Below are 19,863 nucleotides of genomic sequence, written 5' to 3' on the forward strand. Positions count from 1 at the left end.
CCAAGCATAAACTTCATGCAAGTCCCTTCAGTTCTTCTGGTTGCACTGTGGTGGTGACCTTGGTGGTGGCAAACCCAAGGGCAGGGGCATGTAGGCTGGTCAGAGCTCTGCCTGGTCCCTAATACCCCATCACCTCCATGGCATGAGGTGGCTGGAAACACACTTCTGCTAATCTCCACTCAAGCCATTAGTGTGTTTGCAGAGCAGAACAGCTTCTTGCTCCTCCCCGGCTCACAGGGGGCAGTTAATGATTGCCTAGATGATAGAGACTTTTGCCTGCTCTCCATGGGACAAAGTGGATTATGGAACTCTGCCCTTGACAGCTGGGGAGGGGAATGGAATCAGAGGACTTCATCTGTCATGGACAGGGAGGGTGTACTGCAGTAAATGGGTGGAAAATGTCTGTTATTTCCCAAATCTTCCCATTTCCATGTGAAAAACACTTCTGTATGCAGTGTGACTGCATCTAGGAGTAAAAAGTAGTAATAAAATCTATCACTGGATGGTAACACTACACCCCTCTGCAGGTGAGCAGGACAGATCCAGGCATCCTGAAGGATGAAGGAGGAAATGCCCCAAGTCTGCCTGGTGCTTGCATCAGTGCCAGCAGCAACCATGCCAGGGAATTTCTTCAGCAACAGAGGAAGGACCCTGGAGACACTGCTTATGGGCATAGGTACCTCTTCCAACCTGCAGACCAGCTCATCCTGGGATCCCCAGCCTGCTCTGACCATGTCAGTAAGGGCACCCAGCACACGAGCTGGAATTAGTGGGGTTAAATGCAACAAAGCAATGTGAAGTATAAATAGTAGGTAGTTTCATATTGTACTTTTACTATTCTATGTTACTCCCAAACGTCCTGGGCATCATTATATCCCAGCAGGACTGTTCCTGGCTCTGACTCCATTGAACAAAGAGATCCAAATGTCTGGAGGCAGTTTTGCTTTGTACCACCAGCTCTTAGCAGGTATCCTCCTCCACAGTTTCCCAACTTGGAGAGTGCAATGCTCCTACTGCAGCTTAAAGCCAGCCTCCATGTACAAACCATTAATCTGTGTTCCTTCTGCATATAGGTGCCCTAATATTTACTTGTAGCAGAATTGATGGCTGGTAATTTTGGACCATGTTTGTGCTTTGATGAAAGCAGTTAGGGAGATTAGCTGTCAGCATGGTCAGACCATGAGCCATGGAAAGGGCGACAAGAATGGTTTCAGGCAGGTTCAGATCAGTGCAGGTGCCATTAAGGTGTAGTATCATAGCATCTATATTGCACTGTAGCTGAAGTCTGAGATAATAAATTAGGCAAGAAATTGCTGCAATCAGATCATGGTGATAAAGAGGTATTAAAGTGGACAAAATGCCACCCAGCCTGAGAACGGATGTGGAACAGACTTGGTTTTGGGAGGGAGGCACAATTAGCAGGGCTGGAAGTTGCCCAACGTATCTGGGAGTTGATGGGCTCAGGGAAAGGTACTTTGTCCGTAAGGTGCACTAGCAGCTGCTGACATGGATATTCAATAAATGAACACATCAATTGATTAAAATAGTCTTATTGCTTTAACCTGGAGGCTTTGAAAGAAGTTCAAACTGGAACAAGGCATTGATGGTTGGCAGATCAATGCCAGCATTTCTGTGTGTGAAGAACCCACAAAACATGTGATTTAGAGGTTAAGCAAATTGAACTCTAGCACTCCTTACAATTAGCCCCAAATACCCTTTTGCTGCTCCTGGTGCTGTGTATGAAAACACCTCTTACATGCTCCAGGATATTGAGATACTGTCTAAAGTGTTGCCCAAATCTCCTGTGTTTTTGCTGAATTTTGGTCTATCTGTGCTCATCTGCAGCAGCTGGCACTGATCCAGAGACCTCAATGAAATCATCCACTGGAAGAAACTTTTGAGGGTTAGTGAGACTTTTTCCCATCTGTGATGTCAGTGCACAAAAATCTGTCAGCTCGACTGTTCTGCGGCAAAGTCTTCCCATGTATGGAGTTGGGGCTTACTGGGTTCAACAAGCTGGTGCACGTTTGCTGAGATAATACCACTTTCTTGTTAAAGAGAGAAAGCCAGCAGCATGCCCCACTGCCTAATAGCACTGCGAATTCCTCACTGGCCTTGGCTGGAGAAAGTACTGCAGTTTGGATGACACTCCATAGTATCTTGAGGGCTGTAAAAGGCAGTGTAACACCCTCCTCTGTCCAGAGCTGGCTCTGCCTTCCCTGTGGTGGTCATGATGTAGCTGTTACAGGGGCTGTTGTGAGAAACTGGGGGTTCCTCTCTCTTGTAGTAGCAGAGCAATGGGTTTGGGAGGGTTACTCACTGGCAGGGAGCTTGACTGTGCACATTTCTCTGCTCCCAGCTCATTATGGGACATCATTTTGGCAGATTTTGCAGTCAGGACTGGCAGGCACCCAGGAGTCAGTGTCCAGGCATACCCTGGTGCTCCCAAGCCAGCAACTATGAAATCTTCTGCCATGGTGCTGCCTGTGTCATGGGAAGGGTTCTGAATGGGGTTTCTGAAACTTCACAGCAATCCAGAGCTTGCTTCGTCCTCCAGATGAGCCCAATCACTCCCTGGCCCCCTTGTCCATCCCTCCATGCACGCTTTCCCCAGGGTGAGTAGGTTTTCAATTGAAGCTGTCATCTTGTATTACTCCTGATCCCTGGCTACAACCATAGCTGGTTTCACTATCATATTGCAAAGGACTTTATGAAATATCAAGTTATTGGTGTTACATTTCATTACCACTCTTCTGAACTCTACAGTTCCGTAGCACTTCTTGGGCTAAAGCAGAGCTGAGGCTGGATGCTCATGGCCGCTCTCTCAAGGGCGACCAACAGCCTTGGTCTAACAGCATCAATTGGTAAATTTAAGCTTTCAGAACTAGACCAGGCTCTCTGTTGGTCTGGATCTGGGACCAGGCTCACATTACTGCAGCTCTATGCAAGCAGCAGGCAGGTGGCTACTTTGCTGCCTAGTCGAGTGGAAAATTGCAAATGATCCCAATAGCACTTGGTGTTATTTTATTCATAAAGAAAACACAGTCTGGCACAGATGAGCACTGCGCTGACCTCCACCTGTCTTTGTCACCAATGCCATTCCCCTCCCAGATCCTCACAACAGGGCTGGCACAGCCCTCCCGTGGCCATGAACACTGCAAAACTGAGTCTGGTTTCACACAGGCTGCCCAGAACAAAGTGCAAAGACCAGCTAAAGCAGGGAAGCAGCAGGCTGGGAAGGGGAGCTTGCTGGAGCTGTCAGCTCCGAGGCAGGGAGCTCCACTGAAGCTGCTCCCTGGCTGCAAGGGGATGACCTGTGGATGGGGAGATAGAGTGCGATGCACCAGACCTCAGTCAAAAACTTGCTGCAGATTAATGAGAGCAATCAGTGTCAGGGCTCAGCCCCATGTGTGCAGGGCTCAGCCGTGGTATGCAAGGCTCATCTGTTAGCATTCAAGCTGACTATGAAGCCTGACATCCCACTGTGAAGGGCATGCTTCTTGGCAGCTCTGCAGCACAGACCGGAGCAGTGCATCCATCCATCCATTAGCATCAGGTGCCGATGGACCTGCTGTTCTCCCTTGGTCCTAAAGAAACCCTCTTCTGCAGTTCAGTGCTTTTTAATCTGGTCCTTAGCAATGTGCAGAGCACATAATGCTGCTTCGTGCCAGCACAAAGCCAAATTCTCACCCTTCTTATCTGCACTGCCCACCTCAATGTTAGCAATAGCTAAGCTGTTGCTATGGGTAAACCACTCTTTAACTGTCTCAGGAGCTTATATTTTGCTCTGTGCTGAATTTGTGGTACCACTGGTGATGTGAAAGACTACTCCACTGCTCCTGGGGATGCTTCTGACTACATAGGAAGCACATCAGCAGTTTTGGAGCAAATTGCTGTCGTGCTGCAGAAGGACCATTAAGACACTCTGAAGTGCCTTGAAGAATGGTATTTTGCAAAAGTGAGACTAATGCCACATGACTTATGGGGACAATATTTGTTTCTGGCAGTGTGCCACACTGTCCTAGAGCTGCCGGGCTGCGCTGGCATCATTACTCCATTTCAAACTAGGGCCTACATCAGGGACAAAGGATAGTTTTGCATCCAAAATATGCTCTTCTGACAACAACCTAGAAATTCCCTAGGCACCTCTGGTAGCAGCTGGAGAGGCAAAGTGAGGTGGTCTATTCCCTGTACCCGGCAGCAAGCCAGGTCCTGGTGCAGACCTCAAAGGGAAGTGGCCAAAAGGCAGGAGGTTTGGCTGTTACCTGGGCTGAGATGATACCTGCCAGGCTGCCCACCACCATAGGCTGTTAATGGAGGAGGCAATGGAGGAAGAGGTGAGGCATGCCTGTTAGCTCAGGATTCATGAAGGGGCAGCAGGCACCACTTGAACAAGCCCCCCAGGAGAGGAGCAAAGCAGCGAAGCCTTTAATTGCTTTCGTCCATTTTCATTTGAGGGCTGTTGAGCCTTCCCAGACCTGGGACCTCCTGCATTTCCTATGCAGTGAACTTCCCATTAGCACACTGTGCAGCTTCCTTCAGTCTGAGCACTCTTCCATGGCTCCTTTGAAGCCATGCAGGCAGCACTGGCTGGTACTGGCCAGCCTCTGCCTGTCCTCTGGAGGGGCTGGCAGCATCTACATCCTGCCCAGCACCTTCAGCATGGATCAAACCCTTGTATCACAGCTTCCCATGCACAGACTGGTGTGATGTGCTCCGTCACCTTACTGACTACATGTACTGTGCTTGTGTGTACAACCCTGTGCTCCTTCAGGGCAAAATCAGCTCTCTAGAGAGTCAGTGCCGGTATCGTGGCACTTGGTTTTGCATGGTGATGAAGGGTGCAGCATACAAGCTGCTGATCTAGTGCAGCTGCAGAAGCAGCAGTGGGGAAACACAGACCCTTAAACTGGAGCATCTGTGTCCAAATTAGTTCCCACCTGCACCGAGTCCGATCTCTTTCCAGGAGCTAGAGCAACCTACTGTAGTGAGATGCTGTGGCTTTTTACTTCCTTTGAAAACTACAAAAGCCTGGAGCAATGTCTCTGTTTAATCAGAGTTCCCAGATGTCACCAGCTGTGTGACTTTAAAGGGGTGAAGAAGAGGCAAGATAATGTTGCCTTGGAGGGCTTCTGTGGAGTTTTTGGGACCAGTTCTGCGCCAGCTCTTCCATGCTAGGCTGTGTTGTGTCAGACAGATGAGAAAACTTACAAGTGTTTGCTGTCTTGTGAGCCTGAGTTGTTGTTTTCAGGGCATGTTATTTTTTCTCAGAAGTGGGTTTTTCGTCAGTGATCTCCCCCCTCTCATGAAGCACTTAAGGGGGTTTTCCTGTTGTGTAAAGTCATCACCTCTCATTTCTGTTCCTCTGAACCAAACCTTGGTGCAGGTAAACCCTTCTCCTTGAGCATTGTGATGCTCCAGGACACCAAATAATTCTGGTTCTCAATTAGAATCTGAGTTCTGGCTTTGCTCCTGGGGCCAGTGCCACCAAACAACTGGTGGCATTCAGTGGCTGTTGGTAGGACTTGTTCTGCTTGTGGGCCTTGGCATTCGTGGCCCCCCCTTGCTGAAAGCAGAGTGGCAGCCCTGGCCAGTGAGGGGGGACGGCTGCTGCTCCAGCAGCAGAACAGGCAGGGTCCCTTCGAGGGCTCTTGTGCAGCCTGGGCACAGGAATGCCTTGAAAGAACTGGCAGGGTGTCATGGTTTAAATTCAGCCACGCAGTCTGTCTCCCCCCCTCCCTTCATCTCCTCCGCTCATCCCCAGAGGGATGGGGAGGAGAATGGAAAGAATGTAACTCCCACGGGTTGAGATAAGAACAGTCCAGTAACTAAGGTATAACACAAACCACTGCTGCTGCCACCAATAATAATAATGATAAGGGAAATAACAAGGGAAGAGAATACAACCGCACACCACCCACTAACTGATACCCAGCCCGACCAAGCAGTGATCTAGCCCTTCTGGGTAACTGCCCCCAGTTTACATCCTGGGCATGACATGCTGTGGTATGGAATACCTCTTTGGTCAGTTTGGGTCAGGTGTCCTGTCTCTACTTCCTCCCAGCTCCCCTCCTCCCTGGCAGAGCATGAGGCTCACACAGTCCTTGGTCAGAGCAAACATTACTGAGCAACAACTAAAACCATCGGCATTATCAGTGCTGTTCCCAGGCTGAAAGTAAAAAACACAGCACTGCACCAGCTACTAAGGAGGAGAAAAATGACTGCTACTGCTGAACCCAGGACACAGGGACACTGGCCACCAGCCTTCTGAAATAGCTGTTGGGGAAAGCCAGGAACATCCTGCTGTGCCAGCCTGTCTGTGGAGCACCATGGGGCTGCAGCATCCCAGCCTGTAATATTCCCTCCCATGTAAGAGGGGCTGCTGGACCATGGAGCCTCTCCTGGGTATCACAAGGTGCTGTGTTTCATGCATCTTTGTCTTTCCATGGTCCACCCCTTCTGGAAGCAATCTGGGATTATTCATCTTTTAATTTTTGAAGCAATTTCAGTTCCAGCTGCTGCTCATGCCAAGTAGCTAAAGGGAAGATGCTGGTGATGACAGATCCTGGGGCTGCCTCCTTTGGCCTTGTGTGATCAGTGTTCCTGTATCAGGCCAGCCACTGTGCTGGTCCCTTTATGGCAGGTTTTTCCCTGTGCTGTGCTGCAAGGCATGAAACAGCCCTTTTCTTTCTCATTATAAAATTTTCCTTTGCCAGGAACAGACACAGCTCCTCTTGTTTTGCCTTACTTGCTCCTGTGCTTTCCAAAACGAGGGCCCAGGGCTTTTGTAGTTGGGATAAGAGCTTCTAAGCTCATGAATGTTAAGAAACAACCTTTTGGTCAGTCTGGATCTTTCATTTAATAATGTATGTGTTTAAAAATTTTCCTTTAAATGTTGTCTTGGCACTTTGGAGCTCTGCTCCCTGCATGTATCTGGTGCTGGGGTGATGCCAAGCAGGATGTGTTGGAGCTGAACTGTCAAGGTTAGTTCCATGAAAGGGGTGTGTGCTTTTGGGTATTCACCTGTGTGGAGGCCTGGGGAAGGGAATCCCTTGCTCAGCATTAAGTGATGCTGGGAAAACACAACTGCTGCTTCCTGCCTCCTTCAGGATGGGTGGAAAACCCTAAAAAACACAACTTTCACAGTATCACAGTATGTTAGAGATTGGAAGGGACCTCAAAAGATCATCTAGTCCAATCCCCCTGCCGGAGCAGGAACACCTAGATAAGGTTACACAGGAACGTGTCCAGGCGGGTTTTGAATGTCTCCAGAGAAGGAGATTCCACAACCTCCCTGGGCAGCCTGTTCCAGTGTTCTGTCACCCTCACTGAGAAGAAGTTTCTTTCACCTCTTATTCTCTCCCTGCCCTGTAGCAGCAGCAGGCAGATGCCTTTTTAAGATTGAGACCCTTCTCCTGACAGACAAAACTGAAGTCAGATGGAGGTCTGACTTCTACAGAGATGCTTAATAGAAGTGTTACCTTACTATTACACATAGCAGAGCAGCTGAAAAGGCAATAGCATTTATTTACCTGTTTGAGAGCCTCCTCCTACTAATGAGGAGCAGAGCAAAATAATTAGTCCCCTTCTTACCCTTTTGCATGGAATTTTTTTTGAGCTTTGCTTTTTATTCTGGCACAGAAGTGTTTGTTTTTGCAACCTTCACCTCCTTTATTATGTGAATAACATGAGATCGCTGGTAACAAAACCGTGAAGTGCAGTTAAGTGTGCTGGTGGAGCAACTTGGCAAAAGTCAAAGCTGGTCTGAAGTGGGACTGTGGCCTGGAGCAGCCATGCTGGGTGGCTGAAGGACATGGTGTGTGCCCTGAGGCACCTGCCTTGTACCCTGAAGAGAAGAGTGAATGAAAGACCGGGTGAAAGCATGTCTCTGGCAAGGCCATGGGGATAACCCTTGCCAGTGGGTGAGGTTTGTTGTGAGGAAATCCCACCAGCAGCTCCCAGAAATGCTGGTCCTGTCCTGTGATGCTCAGATGAAGAATTCTAAAGGATGCTCTCCAAAGCCCCAGTTCTCAGCATGGACAGCCAGGTGCTGTGGTTTGCCTGAACAAATAGAGCCTGTCTCCCTGGCACTGGCATGCTGCCTCTTGTTGTAAACCACTTGCAGAGCAAAGCTCCCTGCTCAGTGGCAAGGCTAATCTCAGCTCATCTGACACTACTGTAAAGTGACATGCTTGGGAATCTGGGGACAGTGAGCTTTCCCTGGGGAAGCAGCCACTGTGCAAACCCTGCCTTGAGGAACCAGGGAGGAAATCAGTGGAGAGGTGCTGGTGTCTGGAGAAAACCCCCTTGCATCCTGCCTGGGAGTCTGGGAGCACTTGCAGAGTGGTTTGCTGTGGTTAGAGGATGTTACCAGGATTCCTGTGCCCAGTGGGACTGGTGTTCTGCAGAGCGGAGGAATCGGCACCAGCTCTGTAGCATCCCTGAACTGGTCCCTATCATAGTCCTTGCCTTGAAGCAAAGGGTACCCCTGCAGGGGACTGTCTTGCTGGAGCCCTGCTATTGGCTTGGACTTGCAAGGCAGTGGTGCTACCAGAACAGGTTGTTTGGGAGCAGCTGCAGCCTTTGAAAGTAGAAACGTCCTTGAAGCCATGCTGGCAGCCTTTCTGGTCCCTTTTGTTGTGAAGCTGGGAATTGCCTTGTGTTCCACAATCCACTACTGTAATCCTCTTGGAGTGCTGCTCTAGTATAAACTTAAAAGGGGTCCAGCTGAGACTGCTAATGCAGGCAGTGCTGGTGAGGGGTGCTGAGCCTTCCTCCTGCTCTGTGCTCCCATGTGGGTCCTCTAGGATGTAGCTGGTGCATGGGGTCATGCCTGGCAGTTCCCTATGCCCTGAGCCACGTTGGTTCTGCAAGGTCTGGGGAAGGAAAGCTTTCCTGCCTGTCACCTGGACCTGACCTGGTCCTTGGGAAGGGCTGGAGCCTGCTGTGCATGCCCACCCTGGAAATGCAGCAGAAGGAGTTGTCTTGTTTCCATCCCTCATTAGCTTCAGCCTAAGGATAAAGCACTGACCAGTGCTGTCAGTCAGACATCCCTGCTCTGAGCCAGCTGGGTGGTAGCACAGGCTTTTGTTGACCCAGAAAACATTTGGTAGGCTGAAATTGGGTGAAATCTCTGGCTTTCTGATGCCCATAGAAGTAAAATTGTTTTGGCGCTTTCTGGGGATGCCAGCAAGCTGGTGCAATGGAAGAGCCTGAGCTCCTGGGAGTGTTTCAAAGCCAGGCCATTCAGTGCTGGGCTGTGATGGGATCATGGTATTTCAGAAAGAGGGAGCAGTGGGGAAAGCTGTTCAAGAACCATCTGTTCTGGGGGTCAGGGTGCTGACATAGATGGCTTTGTATGCAGCAGGGCTGAACTGGGTGGCACTGAGAGAACCCTGACCTAGCCAGCTTATTCCTTGCTTTCAGTAATGCCTGTACAAGTGTGCCAAGGCCTGAAGGTCCTGGACCCGTGAGCAAAGGTCTGGGATTACATATGGGCAGAGCGTGGCTCCTCCTTGGTGTGCTGCTGTAGCCCTGAGCAACAGAACAACTGTGGTTCCCTGCGTGCTGGATCCGGTGCAGCATCGGCATCTTGAATGGGTGTAGAAGAAGGCGGGGGCTGGCTGGGAGCAGCACCTCCTGTACCTGGCACTTTTCTGAGGCCCAGGAAAATAGATAAATGTTTACTAGTCCCACATCAGTCCTGATTTCCTTCTGAGAGTCGATAACCCTTGCCAGTGGGTTGCTTTTATGGGTGTTTCACCTGAGGCAGTGTCTAGCTCTGGTTTTGGGAGAAAGCCCAGCAGGTTTGTAAACTTCCAGAAGGCCTGGATGTGCCCATGGCTCTGAAGGCCACAGACCATGCTCAGCTGAGCATGTAAGGTCCCTCCTGGGGCAAAGGGTCACAGCTGTCCTCGTTGCAGTAGAAGTTGATGACCTAGTATGGTGCGTGAGTATGTTTCTCTTTAAACTGTGAGACAAGCTACAGAAGTCTAATAGCAGATAAGGGCACCACAACTGGAGAGTGATGATGCATGTCTAGCACTGATGACATCAGATGTGAAAACAAAATGACATCAACCAGCATCCTCAGCCCAACCATCTCTAGCTGCCTCAGCATGGCTCTGACTCTCTAAAGCCCTGTTTCCTTTCAGAGCTGTTTGACTGCTCTTCCTGGGGGATTTGGAAGAGAGGAAGATGCTCATGGGTGCTGTGTGAACCAGCTCCTCCCTATCCCAGGAAGGAGATGGTGGCAATCACAGGCCAGGAAATACTTGGTGCTCACTCTGCACTGCATCCGTGGGAGACAGCCTGCAGGCTGCTGGATGTGCTCAGGGCAAGCCTGCTATTCCTTCCCAGAAAGCCAGACTTTCCCTGTCCCAATGCAGTGCTCTGACCCCCTCCTTGTTGTCCTGAGAGCCCTGATGCTCAGCCCATCAGGTGCAATTACTTAATCCAGCCCTGATGAGTGACACCCACACCCAGGAGCAGGTCCTTTCCCTCTAATTCCTCACTGCATTCAGCTGCTTTACTGGCAAAACAAGCACCATGTAATCAGATGGTGCTGTCTCCATCATCCCGCCACCGCTTCAACATCTCTGTATATAACTGGCCGTTACCTTCTTCCCATGAGCTGTCCCCATGGTCCGACGTGTCAGCTGTGCTCTGTTCAGCCGGGGCGCAGGGCACCCAGCTCTCGGTGATCGCTGGCCCCTGTTATTCCTGTAGGAGTGTGTGGCTGTGCAGCTCCCGGCTCCTTGGTGCCTGCTGTGGAGAGACACGGGTGAAATCCAGCCTCTCTGCAGTGGGGTTGAGTGGGAAAGCTTGCTTTTCCTCCTTTCTCCAAGCACATGGAGAACTCATTTTCTTCATGCACCTAACGGCTGGCTCGCGCCCAGGCTCTGCCCGGGCACAAAGGCAGCTTTCAGGCTGTGGATGCCTGATTTCTAAGCTGGGATCTGTATTTTGAGAGGCTGTGGAAGATTATAGTAATTGCACTTGACAAGGCAAGATGTCACAGGATGCGGATTTGCCCAGCTGCGGGGTCACAGCACCTGTCAGTCCATGCCTGTGGCATCCTTCCTAGCTGCTCCTTTGGTGCTTTGCCACAATGAATAGGTACCCCCAAACTAAAGGAGGGTTATCCCTCTGCTGCCCATCTGCATCTTGGCTCTTGGCTCCTGGCTCCTGTTGCAGCACTGGATTCAGCAAGCTTTGCTCCTATCAATACCTCGTGCTGCCTGTTTTTGCTGCTGCAGTGCTGCAGCACACTGTGGTCCCCAGCTGAGCCCAGGTTACCTGGAGCTGCATCAGGTCAGGGCTTGTGCTTGAAGTCTCTGGGAGACACTGCCTGGTGGAAACCAGCCCTGCAGATGCCTGTCCCTGGAGTAAAACAGCTTCCAAATTGAGGTCCCTGCGCAGGGGCTGCACTTCTAGCTCTCCCTATTTGACAATAGTGATGTACCTTTGTAATAGCTCTGTGATTTGGAGCTAGTTTGAACAGTCTGTAGCATGCTGAACACACATTTCCCTTTTCTGGCTTTAAACCAGTTTTCTAATGTGCACTGCAAAGGGCTAGGAAGTTTCCTGCAGCTGAAAGGGGCTGTAGTTGATGCTGTGCCCTGGTTTACACCATACAGCTCTCGGGCTGTTTTCAGTTTGGCTTAGGAGTGAATCTAGATCCTTTGAGGGGGCTTAAAATAGTTGGCATATTTCTGCTGGCAGGGCTGTGTGATGTGATGCTGTTCTGTCTGCTGCCTTGTGTTATTTCTCGCTGCTGCCATGGGTAGGGATGATTCAGCATTTGGGATTAAGCGCTGCTGTTGCAGCAGATTTAGGGATCGATTTATGGCAGAGGCTTCCCTAGGTGTGATGAGGTGAATGTTGAGAGCACAGGAGGGTAAGCTGGGATAAAATACTACAGGTATTGGGGGATTCCTCTATGGTGGTTGTTTTGGGCTTTTTATTTCAGTTTTGGCACTGGAAGCTCTTAGATGTGTTATACTTTTATTTAGATATCTCTCCTTGTTTAGGGCAAACTGGTTGCCTCACTGTTTTTGGGTGGTAGTACTGGGTTTTGGATACAGGGTTTCATCCATAAGGATGTGTCTCTTCTTGGCTGTATCCTGCCAGTGCTCCTCACTTGTTATGTTCCCCTGGAGGGGGACCTAACGCTTTGATGACTGGTGTGAACTGCCTTTAAAGGCTGTGCTGGAGCAAACCCTGCCGTTAGAAGCACAAAGGGCTGTGCCAGACAACCTGTTACCCTGCACAGCTCCCAGTGCTCCAGCAGAAATTCTCCACCCGCTGCTGTAAAGAATGAGGAAAACCCAGATATAATAATAGGAAATTGAAGTCTGTGGATGATGCAAATTTGTCCCTGTCCACGATGACAGATAAACCTTGGGCCATCATCTACGTAACTTATCTGATCTCTGCAGTGTGGGAGCTCAGGGAGGGTTTGGGTACAGGCAGTGCTTGGGTGAAGGCATCCAGACGTGTGAGGAGCAGATGCTTCCCAAGGATCTCCTCAGCATATGGGCAGCAGCATGGGAACCACTATGGAAGGAGGTCTGCAGGGCTTTGCTGGCCCTGCAGTGTCATCCAGCCCTGGGCTGGGGAGCAGCTCCCCGAGTAAAGTGGGTATGAGGGTGCCTGCAGTGAGGTGTCAGCCCGGATGTGCTGAGTCTCTCCAGGCTGATGCTGGCTCCGGCTCTCCTGGTAAACGGCTGCCACCTACTGGTTATGCTGCACAGCTTCAACTGCTTGAGAAACACCCCTCCCTGTTTGAGGGTAAAGTCAGGCTGGGACATCTCTGGCATTATCCTGACCTTTGAGGGCGTGCTATGGAGGATTTACCTTGGATTTAACCCAGGAAAGATGCAACCACGTGGACGAAATGCTCTGGTCTGCAGATATTAACCTATATTGATGCAAGGCGTCCCTGAGGCCTTCTGGCCTTATTGTGGCTCTAGGGGACAGTGGGCGGTTGGCTGGGGCTCCAGGGGGAGCCCATCAAGGTCTGAGCATCCACAGGGATGACTTTGCCCTGTGCTGTGTGGGGCTGGGGAGGTGGGAGCATACATGTGCCCACCTGTGAGGTGGGTGATGGTGATGCCCAGCTAGTGCAGAGGGTGTGGCATGCAGGGAAAAGCAGGGACTATTCTTGAAAATGGAAATGAGAAGGTATTGATTTATAATTGGAAATATTACTGAAGACGTAGGACAAACGTTCTACAGAGTTTTTGGTTTAATAAGAGAAAAATAAAACACTCTGAATTGACCCATAGATGAGGACAGCTTGGCTGAAACCTCGGGCTCTGAAGGCACTTGTACAGCTCTTTTGAGCCCTACACAGCCAGTTTCTGGGAGCTGCTGCTGGGCTGTGTGACCAAGGAGCTGGGGGTTGGCGGGGAGGGGGGGGGGGGGTTGGGGATGCCATGATGGGGCTGGTGTCTCTGTGAGACTGGTGGAAATTGCCCTCTCTGGCAGGCTGGGGCTTGATGCTAATCCATCTTCCTGGGCGCACAGCCCTCCATCTCCAGCAGGTCAGGCCAGTCGTCGTATTTATTTGTTGTCTTATTGTTTTTGATGTACTGAAGGGAAAAAAAAGAGAGAAAATGAACGAGGTGGTTGATGCACAGTGTGAGTTTACAGTGAGCAAAACTGGAAGCATGGGATAACACCACTGGCCCCTGTCTTCTGCAGACAGGCAGGAGAGGTGCTATGAAAAGGATGGAAGCCTCCAGAGCTGGTGGCAGGGGAGACCCACATACCTCTTCAAAGGGGCTCTTGTTCTTCAACCCTTTGGCTCCCAAGAAGACCCAGTTGTCCCTGAAGCCCAGCTTGCTCACGTGGCTGCTGCCCAGCTCAATGAAATGTGCCCGCACCTTGTCATTCATCCTGAAAGAGGGTAAGAAGGTGTTAGTGTGGTGTCAAGTGGGCAACCCCTTCGGTCCCCTCTGGGCTGCTGGCAGCAGCACCTCCAGCTCCCCCCAGCTGTGGGGTTTTGGGGAGCCACATGTTGATCCTGGGGCCAAACTCACTTTGTGGCAGGGTCATCATAGCTGGCTATCAGCACGATGGTGCCGTGCTTGATCTCTTGCAGGAAAGTGTCCAGTTCGTTAATGTCTGGGAGAAAAGACCATTAGGCAAAGAGAAAGGAATTTAGCAGCAACTGCTACATGGCAGCTGGGGAATCCCCTCTGGGTCAATGGGATATCCTGACTGTGCTGGTGCTAGCCAGGATCTGGGGTCATGGGCTTGGGAAAGGACAGGCTCTGCGCTCCCCATCTTGTGTTCTCACCTGGGCTCTTCTGCAGTGCCCAAGGCTTGTGCTTTCCTCCTGTTGGAGCAACTGCAAGGGGGAATTTCCTCCTAAACTTTGCTCACTGTGAAACCCAGTTACTTAAATTTACTTCCCATAGCAAGAAATGAACCTGCTCACTGCAGAGCTATCTGCCCTGCGGTCATCCCTGTATTGCAGGAGCCTTCAACAGGATGCTCGAGTCCAATGCGCCATCTAGTGGCACAGGAGCTGACTGCCTTCTTCCCAGTGCCTCCCAACACACGTCTCGCTTGCAAATTCAGCTTGAAGTCTACGATGCTGCTGTTTCTCCTTAAAACTCCAGAGTTACCAAGAGGAGGTTGCAAAACCAAAAAGCAGGAAGAGTGATTGGTTCTGGGGAAGGCTCAAAGGGTAAATCAAAAGCACTATGGGGTGGGTTTAGCATATGATTTTTGAGGAGTCCTGCCAAAACTCTGGAGAGATTTGGTAACAGCTTTGCACCAATGTTGGGATTTACAGCATCCTGCAAGCCAGTGCCAGCCGGGCTGTGAGCAGGGGCTGTGCCTGCTCTGGGCATCTTCTTGCTGGTAGAAAGGTTGTTTAAAGCTGGCAGGTGAAGGGACATGGTCTTTGCTGCCACAAGGCTCTGCTCTGTCTGCCTGACTGGGGAAGGGAGCTACATCTCTCCTGCCGTATCCCAAGCTCCTTATTTACCCTCCTGTGGAAGGCAGGGAAACAACCTGCTGCTCAGCCACCCCCAGCATTAGAAAACTGAGTTGAAAGTTGCAAAATCTCAAGATCAGTGTAACTACCTGATTTCAGAAAGTAGCCTCCCTCAGGTTTTAAGTGCCCTGGTGTACTCAGTTTAGTGGAATTATGTTTTTCAGGCTATTACCTGCATGTAAAAGGAGTGAGAAGCCAACCTTGGATGCAGGTGTATTATGAGGAATCCAGCCTCAGGAACTGCTGAGCTTTCCCTGCCCAAGCTGGCAATCCTGGTCAAAGTCCACTACACTTGATCCTAAATACACCACAGAACAGCCAGCGCTGCTGGTGTGAGCCCTGGCTGAGAACCACAGAGCAGCAAAGTGACCGTGCTTACCTCCAGAGTACATGTCGAACGTGTCAGCAGTCAGGAGCTGCCCATTGGTTCCTGAAAGGTTAAAACTCAGAACAGAGCGCAGTGGGGTCATGCTGGGGTGGCTCCAGGCTTTGCCTGGCCACCAGCTTGGGGTTCCTGCTGTAAAATGCACACTTCCCTAAGTGTGTTATGTTTGCTGTGATGGTCAATGTGTTGTTTGATAGAGTTCAAGTGCATGATGCAGGTGGGTTTGTTCCCATCTTGCTAGCAGTGCTTGCAACTATAACTGTGGCTGTGCAACACTGGACTGATGGACTTTTGCCTCAGCTACAGTGCCTGGGATTAGGACCCAGTGGTCAGTTTGCTCCTGGGGCAAGAAGGGATTTTGGCTATGGGGACATGGGGATGAGTCTCCGCACAACTCACCATTCACCAAAGCGATGTTCAAGCCTCTGCCAATGTTGTTTTTCACACTGCTCATGAGGCTGGAAGGGAAAGCAAAGAGGACCAGGAGGACCAGTAAGTACAGGGATGCCCTGGAGATGCTGGAGCCAGTAAAACTGATGGGGCAAAGTGGTTGTAGACAGCAAAACATACCCAGAATTGTGGCAATGAAAACTACTTCCCAATTTCTTTTTAAGCACAAATGCACTGTGATGGCCACTGATGTGCTTGGCAGAGGCCACTTGCCCTGTTCAAGTCCACCCATGGCTGCCCCATCCCTGCCATGTGCTGCTTACACCATGTCATTGAAGCAGATGGAGGGTCCCACCACGTTTGCGGCGCCACTGATGATCTTGAAGGCAAAATGGTTCTGGGGGCAGCTCTTATGGTTCCCACACTTGTGCCGAGGCAGCTGCTTGCCTGTGAGGGAGGAGTGGAGCTGCAAGCCATGGTGTTGGCTCTATGGGGGGACATAAGCCATGTCCCCAAGGGGCTGAGAAGGGCTGGCACTCTGACCTACTAACACCTGGACCAGTTTCTTGCATGAAGGAGGCTTGTCTTGGGGTTGGGACGAGCTTCTTTAAGGCTTACGGTGCTTGGGGGTGTGGGACAAGCTGGCTGGGGCACTGAGTGCTGCTTGGTGTTAGCAATGGGATGGCAAGGCTAATTCAATGGGTCTGGTGCTCATTCAAGGACAGCCCCTTAGGGATTTTCTGCCTGGAGCTTTCCCATTCTTGGCTATGGTAGGGACCTGTGTCAAGCCACCCAGATGGGCCCATGACCTGCTTCATGATGTAGCCTGTGGCCCAGGGGTGTTTCTGCTGGGGCAGGGGGATCACATTAAGGTTTGTGTGCTTGCAGAGCCAGCCAAAGACACTGCTGTTGTGTGCAATAGCAAAATTCCCCAGTGTTTGGGAGAGTGGAATTTTTGCCTTGGGAAAAGGGCTCTTAAGGGCAGTTATCACCCTTTTACTATCACTCTCGGGCCTGGAGCAGTCTTGTGTGATGGAGATGCAGTCGAGAGCAGTGGTACTCACTGCTGGGCTTGTCCACGGCACCTGCAAGCAGGAGGGTTAGACATGGTGAGGAGCTGCTGGCTTTTCCACAAGCCAGGAGCAGCTGTTCAGGCACTATGTCTCCAAAACTGCTCCCTGTGGCTGCAAGCACCACTTGAGCCACCCATCCTGGTGCATCTTCCTGCATCCTCCCTCCAGACCCAGTTGGAGACCTGCAGTGCCTCACCAATCCAGCTCCTCAGGCTGATGGCTTTCCAGCTCCGATCGAAGTACATCTGCAGGATGAACCATGTGCCCAGCAGTGTGAAGAACGTGGCCAAGTATCGGATCAGGCCTGTGAGGGGTGTGAGAGGAGCCAGGTGAGCGCAGCAGCGTGGGTTGTGGACTACAGGATCCCTCTGGCTTCTTGGGGACTTAGTCTGTGTATCCCCAGGTTGCCAGGCATTGAGTGACAGCCAGTGCTTGTGTGGTGTGGGAATGCAGCTAACATGCCTTCCTGCCTCCTCTAAAAGGACTCTGATCTCTTCATATCTCTAGAGCATGTGGCAATGCTCAGATAGACATTACCCTTCTACTGGGAGGCACTATTCATATTTCTCTCTGCCTTAAAGTAAATCTGATAATTAGTCAGAATGCTATGTGAATCCAAATATTTCCTGTGTTTCCAGCACTGGGAAGGCTGCTATCCCTCGTTTAGTAACTAGCTACAGCCAAGCAGCTGCTAACACAAAGGTGACTGGCATTTAGCTTTAAAGCAGCACTCATCAGAGCAAAACATTCCAGTCCTGCATGGAAAGAGAGTAGAAAAATACACTTATAGTGCAGCTGAATGGCTCTTAAGCAACCAGGAACATCTCTATAGCCATCTCTTTCCAGCCGCAGAGGGTTTCACTGGGAAAAACACAACAGCCTGAAATCCTCATGAAGCTTAAAAACCTGATGCTTATACAAAGGCTCTTTCCCATGCTTTTGGTGGGGGAAGGTCAGGGCATATATGGGCTTGGTAGGGGTCATGTAAATGAGAAGGAGGTCTAAAGAACTGTAGAAAAATGGTCAGAGAAGAGTAAATCTGTCTCTGTCCTTACCTGCCATCCGCATAGTGTTGGTGAGAGAAAGCACAGCCAAGGGGGTGGCCAAAAGTCACAAGTTACCCTGAGGAAACAGAATGAAATAGCATAAACCATTCCTGTAACCCACCAAAGCCAGGCAGGTGTTAGATGGGAAAAAAAGAGAAATGCTATGTTTAGGCACATTAGCAACAACTATGAGGTCACCAAAGATGCATAAATTCCTATCAGTGCTTGGTCCTACCCTGATGTTGGTGTCATGGCTTCTGTATGTTGGAGCAGTCTGCACTGATGCTACTTGCTTCAGTTTTAAGCCTCTGAACTCTTTAGCATGACTCTGCTGCCCTGTGTGCTCCTGTTTCATGTCCTTTTATATTCTGCTGGTAGTGTTGAGCTCAGTGAGCCTATCTCTGATTATGGCTTTGGTGTATTTCCTTCTGGGATGATGCAAAGTAGGTTTCAGATATTAGGGGCTGCAAAATGCCATCTGAGGACAAAATAGGAATTGGCTTTGCCCAGTCAGGGGAATGAGCTTGTCCCTCCAGAAAGGGAAGGGAAGAAGGGTAGTGCTGGGCAGAGCAGCCAGGTCTGGGGATGACTGACTTAGAAGTATGTCCACTTGTCCAAACTGTGCAGTGTCTTCACCTACACAGATGTGGGGTGGCTGGAATTTGGAGTGTGAGGTATTTCCTACCTGAGTGAGCACATCTGTTCCCACCACTTCTGCTGCTGCCTTGATGTGTGTGACTGGCACCTCCTTAGTGCTGGGATTATGCTCCTACCTTTGAAATTTGAGACTGCAGCCTGATGAATGTTCTTCCTGGAAACCCCGCTGGAGTCCTAAGGTAAACTGTCACCTGTGAGATGCGTGCTCAGGGTTAAAGAGCCTCATGTTAATGAAAGGAGCCCTTCAGAGAGGCTTCTCATAGAGAGTTTGCAGAAGAGCTATGCTGAGAGTTGCTTTTCCTGTTTGAAGGGTAAATAAGGAGCACTGGGTTGTAGCAGGGCTGGGCTGAATGCTGGTCTCAGGGTACTGCATCATGAGGAAGAAGAGAAGAGCTTTGCTTCCTGCCCAGCCCTGCTCTGGGTTACCTCCCAGGGCTTGAGCTCAGGAGATTTGGCAAGGTATTTGCGTCCTGTTGTGTATCGCAGCAATGTGTTCTTGATAGTGTATCAGCTCGGCACACTTCCTTCCCAGCAGCATCTCACTTCTCTTTACTGTAGCTATTCCACCAAGAAGGTGGCCATGAGCAGAGATCTCTCTGCAGGATGTGATACAGGGTTCTCGATGCCCACAGCCCTTCCTCTCATCACTTTATCCTGGCTTATTTCAGCCCCTGGCACGGCATCCCAGAAATGGGTTTTAAACTGATGTTGGAGCTGGCATGAACAAGCCTGTTTCACTGAGCTGGTGGAAGAGCCACAGACCTGCAAAAGGACAGTTGAAAGGTTTTGGAGGGCAAACACTGCTCTTAGCTGGGTCTGGGCTCTTGCATTTTGGCATTTTGCTCCTTTCAGCATGAAGTTTTGCTATTTTAATGCAGTGAGTCTCTGCCATGCCAGGGTCCCCAGCCTGTTGCCTGATCTGGTGAGGGGTGTGATAGGTGCAGAAGAGCTCTCCTTAACATCTGCATTGGTAAGTTGCAGAGGCTTCAGAATGGGCATCCCTTTGCTTTTGGAGCTTCTGTAGCTCCCATCCCTCTCAAACACGATGAGCAGAGTCTGAAGCTGGTGAGGATTTTGACCTGGGCTGTGACTTGGACACAGTGAGAGGAGCAAAACGCCACTAGGTTTGCAAAACTGTCTCTGTTTGATCCCCACTGCTGCAGGGGACACTGGCCTCACCAGGGCCTGTTGCACAATGCTCTCTGCCAAGCTTGTGTTTGCTTTTTTCATTGCAAAGGAAGAGAAATGGAAAAATAAACCTAGAAACACGAGTACTATAGGGAAGTCGTGTATGTATTTGGG

The 19,863-nt window shown here is 50.4% G+C and overlaps 2 protein-coding genes across 3 annotated transcripts in view; both read right to left on the reverse strand.

Moving 5' to 3' along the window:
• Positions 1 to 10,931, reverse strand: part of FAM107A (family with sequence similarity 107 member A) — a 320,254-nt gene extending 309,323 nt beyond the window's left edge. For both annotated transcript variants that reach the window (XR_009725547.1, XM_061354264.1), the window contains exon 1: positions 10,620 to 10,931. Coding sequence is in view for 1 of the 2 variants with exons in the window: in XM_061354264.1 (XP_061210248.1) it covers positions 10,620 to 10,643 (24 nt within the window). In the remaining variant the exon portion in view is untranslated. The remainder of the gene's footprint in view (positions 1 to 10,619) is intronic.
• A 2,499-nt stretch (positions 10,932 to 13,430) lies between these two features.
• On the reverse strand, positions 13,431 to 18,156 carry FAM3D (FAM3 metabolism regulating signaling molecule D). The gene is given in 11 exon segments (XM_061354286.1): positions 13,431 to 13,595; positions 13,776 to 13,902; positions 14,046 to 14,130; positions 15,390 to 15,440; positions 15,795 to 15,853; positions 16,109 to 16,232; positions 16,850 to 16,870; positions 17,055 to 17,162; positions 17,914 to 17,952; positions 17,955 to 17,980; positions 18,140 to 18,156. Coding segments are annotated over 11 exon segments (747 nt in total). The 3' UTR covers positions 13,431 to 13,505.
• Between the last annotated feature and the right edge of the window lie 1,707 nt (positions 18,157 to 19,863).

Source organism: Neopsephotus bourkii, unplaced genomic scaffold, assembly GCF_033783945.1.
Source record: "Neopsephotus bourkii isolate Nb327-2 ecotype Australia unplaced genomic scaffold, CSIRO-AGI_Nbou_v1 NB_719, whole genome shotgun sequence".
NCBI lineage: Eukaryota > Metazoa > Chordata > Aves > Psittaciformes > Psittacidae > Neopsephotus > Neopsephotus bourkii.